Below are 6,851 nucleotides of genomic sequence, written 5' to 3' on the forward strand. Positions count from 1 at the left end.
TGCGGTGGCGAGAGACTTAAACGCAGGGATTGGAAGAGGAATGGGTGACTGACAGGAGGAGATGGAGAAGGGTGATCATCCAGCATTGTGGCAACCCCAAGTAAAAGCTGAAAGAAGGAGGAAGCGAAGCTGTACTTTAGCCGTTCCATTTGTTTTGCTCCTGTTATCAGTTGTAAAATCAGCAATATGGTTTGTGGTTTTGGGAATGATGGACATCAAGCCTGGTGATGTGCCACTTTGCTTCCTATACCATTGGGCAACAAATTGGCTGAAATTGGAAATTGTCTGTTTGCTAGGCTGTGAGGAGAAAAATCTGAAAAGGTTGAGGGAGGAGGTGGCATTGACTGCTAATGGCAGTGTCCTCTTTATGGTTAAAATTGGTGCAACAGCTGCCTCAGTTTCCCCTCTGTACAATGCCATGGAGATAGCTTTGTTTCATCATTATTGGATAGTTGAACCTGGGTGAGCAGCTGTGGTTATTGACAAAATATTGGACTCTGGTTCCATTTGATCTCCATGATATTGCTTCTTTGATCTTTATCTTGCTTGCAATCCAATGATTCAAAGGTTTGAAAAGCAAGCCCTGCAGCTTGCACTGGTGCATTGGAGAAAAAAAATATACTTTTAAGATAATAATCCTGCCAGCCATTAATGACCATCCTAGATTGGTGAGCCTAGTGGGAAATCTGGGGCAGAATTTTACGTTTGGCGTGCGGGCGCATGCCTGACACGCCCAAGCGTAATATGAGCGCAATGATGTCAGGCGTGCATCCCGACGTCTTCGCGCTCTCGCATGATATTTCATTCGGCGGGCGTGCGCTGGAGTTGGCTGCGCGCCTGCCGATAATTAAAAGGCCTATTAAGGCCATTAACGAGCTAATTAAAATCAAATTTACGCTGCCCGTCCAACCTTGTGGTTGGCGGGTAGGCGAAAAGGCCACGTAGCCTTTACATTTTTTAAGAAACCTCATCCACGGGCAGGATGATGTTTCCGAAAGCAAATAAACGTTAACTGAAAACTTTATTTTTGAATTAAAAACAGAGTCAAATGAGGGGAATGTTTTTTTAAAATTTTCACTGTCTTTAATAATTATTTTAAAAAGCGCTTCAATCTCCCTGAGGCAGCTCCACGCCTCAGGGAGATTGAAGCACCCTCTCACACACGCCAGCTGCGCCTCAGGCCCGCTCTCCCTCGTCGCCCCCGCCCGCACATGTAGCACTGAGCACTGCCGCTTGTGATCCATGAAGGGTGGGCCTTAATTGGCCTGCCTGTGTGAAATCGCGGAGCAAAGCCGATCGCGGGCAGCGGTCGGCTTCCCGACTGCCCCCGCCTGCTCCCACTGAGCCCGCACAATGAGGGAATAATTATGGCCCAGGGATACTACCACTGACCTCAGTGCCCTGGCCTGGGAAGAGGAAAAGCAGCCTCAGTTCTTCCAGCTGATAGCCATCCTATCACTCCTGGCAGACAGTGCATGTGGGTAAAGATGGGATTTAACTTAGCTATGGCACCTCCAAAGCTGAATGACCCTATCAACACCCACAGCTTAGACTCACATGAAAAATGGCTACCAATGTACTAGAGTGCATCGATGCCCTCTTTAACTGTGGAAGAAGAGAAATTTGCAAACAAATAATCCTCTCTCCCTGTGATTCAAGGCACTAGTGCAACAAAATTAAAGAACATACTGGCCACTACCTGATTATTTGTTATCTGCTTCCGGTAAACAGAAATGGGGAAATGTACATTAATCATTTGTTTCAGGTTTAATATACAAGAAATTGTTTGAGAATGAAGTGGTGAGTTTAAATGGACATCCTTCTCTTCAGTACTGGTATGAGGGAATGTAATCCGCAGTCAAATTTTTCTACTCATTTCTGTTCTTTTCAATAATTCTGGATTTTGTGGATTTTGATCAAATCTGAAGCTATGAAAGGATCAGAAGCTGGTATCACCCAAAAAAATTCCAATCCAGAGCATGGGAGCATTGAAGGCAGTTTGGAGCACTCCAACTACTGCCAACAGTGAAAGGAGCCAATTTATCCACAGGCATTGAAACTAGGACCGTTTGTGTATGCATGACTCCATCAAATTAGGCAGCTGAGCTAGTGGACAGTCAACACTTTAATCCCTTTTTCAGATTTTACAGTGGCCATCTTTAATCCCTATTCTACCTTGTATCAAGCCCTGATTTTCTTCACTTCAAGTTGCATTCATTGCACTTGCCTTTACCAGCAACAAATTGAAAATATCTTGCTTTGTGTGCAGTTTGTTTTGGTGACACAGTGAAGTCAAATTAGGCAGTTAAAAAAAGGAATTGAAATAGAAAATTGGAGGCATCAGAAGCTGCTCTTTATTTTTAATTTAAATTTAAGTAATAGGTTACAGACTGTTTCAATCTGCAAAAGTGCATAGAATGTGCCAGGTCATCCATATAAACAGAGAATGCTTCACATAAATGCAGGAGGCAGCTCCATTCATTTTGATAAAGGGACAAAGCAATAGACAAAGGCATTTAAAAATGACTATGTTTTCCAATAAAAGTAAAATGCAATTTTATGCAATTTTCCACCAGTTATTTAGAATTTTTGCACAGCTAGAGAATTTTTTTAAAAAATAAATGATATGACAATGAACCTGCCTCCTACACAATGGCTGCACGCCTTATATTTCTTATTGGTTGCAGTAGCCTTCCAGATCGTAAAGGGAGCAGGTATTGTGACAGCAGTGATCCACTATCCCCTTCTTCTTCATCTGGCCCAGCCGTTTATTGAATGGAAATTGCTGCTCTGTCTCATTTTCTTGAATGGACTCTTGACCACGTAATGCTGAAAGAGAATAATTCAACAATATTTCATTTCTCCTGTCCTCGGAAAGTCAGATAGTATCTGTGCAGACAGAAACAGAGTTAATGGGTTGGATTTTATGGGTGAAAAATTCAGTGGTGGATGGGATGAGGGAGACCTTTCCCAATCCTAATTAATGCCCTACAGCAATTTAATACTGAAAGCAGCATTAATTGCTTTATGACAAGACTTTCACCCATATCTAGGAAGGAAGTCCTGTCTTAGAGAGCTGCCGGCCAATTGGATGAGTGGCAACTCTGTAGTCCCATCAGCACCAGCTGAGAGTGATGGCCACAGTTGGAACTACAGGCAGTCCCACCACGCCAAGGAGCCCAGCTAAGCCCAGGGCCATGGATCTCAGAGAGCAGTTGAGGGGGGCTGGGTTCAAGAAGCCAGGGGTAAGGATAAGGGGGGAATGACCTGGGGAGTGGGTGCAAAAAGTACTATGGGATCTGCAAAGGTGGTCCCCCCCACCTTGCCCAATGCCTGCAGCTAAAGCTATTAGGCTTTCCACATGGCATGGGCCCCCTCCCCGCCGCCGCAGGGAAATACCGGTGGTGGTGGGATGAGGCATTTTAGTGACCATTAATTGGGTGGGCTGCCCAACCTCCCCCCAACTCCTCAGCATTTTGACAGGTCAGGGTGGGCAGGCAGGCGGAGGGAAGACCATTCGCTCGTGACCCTGCCTTCAAACCCACTGGCAGGGGAGTGTAAAATCCAGCCCAATGTTTCAGGTCATTTTGAAATGTTAACTCTCCAGAGATACTGCCGGATCTGTTGAGTTTTTCTAGCATTTCCTGCTTTTCCCCCAATTTCCAGTATCAGCAGTCTTTTACTGTCTTTTCCACAAGAAATTTTTGCTCCTGCTGTGAAGCATCCTCCCCTAACTATCCGTGCACTCTCACTCCGTCCACAACATCCTGTGATTGGATGTATATGCATGAACAGAGACCATCATTTTCCCACATCATGTCATTGAGAGGAAGAAATAACCTGCGTTCACACCTCTATCAACCTCCATCATTAAGGGCAGAATTTTGCCCTTAGCGTGCAGGGTCGGCAGGGGTGGCTGAGGGCAGTCGGGAAGCCGCCTGCTGCCCGCGATCGACAGTGCATCGTGATTTCACGCTGGCGGGCCAATTATGGTCTGCCCAGCGTGATACGCAAGCGGCAGCGCTAAGTGCTGCCTGTGTGGGCGGGGGAGGAGGGCGAGCAGGCCTAGCACAAACTTTGCGCATGCATGAATAATCTGCCTGAGACGCGGAATAGCTCTGTGCCTCAGGGAGATGAAGAACATATTGAAAAAACTATTAAACAACAGGAAAATTTAATAAAGCATGTCCCCTCATATTACTCTGTCACATGAGCAAGGACATGCTTTTAACTAAAAATTTAAGTTTTTATTTCATTTATATTTGCTTTTCGAAACCACATCCTGCCCATGGATAAGGTTTCCAAAAAAATGCAAAGGCCGCTTGGCCTTTTCGCCTGCCCGCCAATTGTTAGGTTGAACAGGCAGTGAAAAATTAACAACAATTGATAACTTAATGGCCTTAATAGGCCTTTTAATTGTTGAGCTATCGCGCGACTGCGCATTGACATCGACACACTTGGCTGGCATCATCACATGTCATTTCACGCTCGGTCGAGTCGGTCGCGCGCCCACCCACTGAGCTAAAAATTGTGGCCTAAGTTTACTTGAAAAGCCTCTTCGCTGAACAACGCACTTTTCACGCAGTTATGGACTATAGCTCTCAGAAGGATTTCAGGGAACATTGAGGCAGCAGTGAACGTGAAGAAATGCACACAATGGGGAGGAAGGCTGTGACTGTGTCAGCAATTGGTTAGGCACATTGGCAACAGAAGGGAATTGACGAGAATATTGTTTTCATACAGCGAGTATGTTCTGGACCAAAATGCATGATGATGTGGCGCAAGCAGATTCAATGCTAACTTTCGAAAGGAACTTGCATATATACTTGAAAAGGGAAAAAAAATTGCAAGGCTATGGGGAAAGAACAAGGGCGTGGGCCTAATTGGATTGCTCTTTTAGAAACGGGCAATGGGAAAGAGTAAAGGGCAACATAATAGATGTGAATTGCTGGGATTTTCAAAAGGCGATTGATAAGATATCCAATAGTAGACTTGTGACTATGCTCAGAATATGTGGAGTCAGAGAACTAAGTGGCTACAAAACAGAAAACAGAGATTAAAGATTCACGGTAGTAACTCATACTGGCAGAAAGTGGGAATCATTGTTCCACACAAATTGGCGCTGGATTCACGGATGTTCACCATTTACACAAACAATTTGAACTTAGGAATCAGAAATATAATTGCAAAATTTGCAGATGACACTAAATTGGGGGTATATTTAATACTGAGAAAGAATGCAATAAAATACAAGAAAACATTAATAAACTTGCAGAATGGTTTTGCAAATGACATGAAGTTTAATGTATACAGTGTAAGATTTTTACATTTTGGTTGGAAGAATAAGAGGGCCATATGCGACTTGGAAAACGTATGCCTAAAGGGGATACAGATGCAAATGGATCTCAGAGTATAAGTTTACCAGTCATTAAAAGTAGCAGTGCAAGCTAATGAGATCAGAAAAATGCAAACAAAGCCCTGGAATGCCTTTATAGTGGAATAGAATTGAAAAGAAGGGTAGTTACATTAAACGTGTATGGAACATTGGTCAGATTACACTTACAGTCCTGTGAACAATCCTGGTCTCCATAATACAAAAGGGATATAGAGACACTGGAGAAGGTGAAGAAAAGATTTACAAGGATGGTGATACTAGAATTGAAAGGTTCCAACTGTCAGGAAAGACTGAACTGCAGATTGGGAGCCTTTTTTCTAGATAAGACAAGGCTAAGGGATGATCTAACTGATGTCCTTAAATTTATGGAAGAGTTTGATAGGGCAGAGGTAAAGAAAATGTTTCCACATGTGGTGAGTCCAAACTAGGAGCCATTAAAAAAAGATAATCACTAATAAATCTAATAAAGAATTTGGGAGAAATCTATACCAGCAAGTAGTTAGAATATCTTGAAATTGATTTCAAGTGGAATAGTTGAGGCAAATAACTTAATGTATTTAAGGTAAGTATGTAAGGGAGAAAGGAAGAGAAGGACATACTGATGGGGTTCGATGAAGTAGGGCGCATGGAGGGTGATGTAGAGCAGTGCCTGAATAATCTGTTTCTATGCTGTAAATTGTTTGTAATTCCATGCAATGATGCCTGAATGGCCCATAAGTGTTGTATGCTTCTGTTCAAAGTATTAGCAAAGGAGTGGGACTGATTTTATAGCTCGCCTTAGCATTCCCCCAAAGTCCATCTAAATGAAAATCTAATCTCCATAATCCAGATGTTGCTGGAACATGATTTCCGATCCCATGCAAGATTCAGGGCAGCAATTTGAGTCCCCATCATTATGACATGCAGAAAATAAATCCATTTATTCATTGTCTCTAGAGTCAGGTCAACATACCTAGAAACTGCTCCATGCCTCTTTTTGCTTTAGGTAAATAGTAGAAACCCTTTTGTCCACACACAAAGTATAGAGTCTCTACTAGATGCGAGCCACACAGGTGCTGTGAAGGTAGTGTTTCTAATCCTTTAGGACAAGAAAAGATGATCAATACAGCCACCAGCACGATTTGGTTCCAAAGCACCATTGCAATGATTAAATGTGGAACTCCCTTTTAAAAAGAAAAGAAAAAATTGCATAATTGTACATAATGTCTTTCATATCTGTGGTATGTGCTTCAAAATGAATTGATTAACTTTGAAGTGTTGCCACTGTGTTTACAGACAGGCACGGTAGCTATTTTGTGCACAGCAAGATCGCAAAAACAGTTAAGGAGATAAATGATTAGATGACTTGTTTTGGTAGTGGTAATTGAGGGATTAAATGTTGGCTAGGGCACCGCCCTGCCCTCCTTTGAAAAAAGAGCCCCCACTTTCTTCCTGAATAGGCTGGCTTGGCTTCTCA

The 6,851-nt window shown here is 43.1% G+C and overlaps 1 protein-coding gene across 1 annotated transcript; it reads right to left on the reverse strand.

Annotated features, from left to right (window-relative positions):
* Positions 1-2,674: 2,674 nt before the first annotated feature.
* Positions 2,675-6,534, reverse strand: LOC144685065 (insulin-like). The gene is made up of 2 exons (XM_078549600.1): positions 6,348-6,534; positions 2,675-2,829 (listed from the first exon to the last, which is right to left on the reverse strand). The coding sequence occupies exons 1-2, from the start codon at positions 6,532-6,534 to the stop codon at positions 2,675-2,677; spliced, it is 342 nt and encodes a 113-aa protein (XP_078405726.1).
* Between the last annotated feature and the right edge of the window lie 317 nt (positions 6,535-6,851).

The sequence above is a fragment of the Cetorhinus maximus genome, chromosome 9 (assembly GCF_964194155.1).
Source record: "Cetorhinus maximus chromosome 9, sCetMax3.hap1.1, whole genome shotgun sequence".
NCBI classification, from domain to species: domain Eukaryota; kingdom Metazoa; phylum Chordata; class Chondrichthyes; order Lamniformes; family Cetorhinidae; genus Cetorhinus; species Cetorhinus maximus.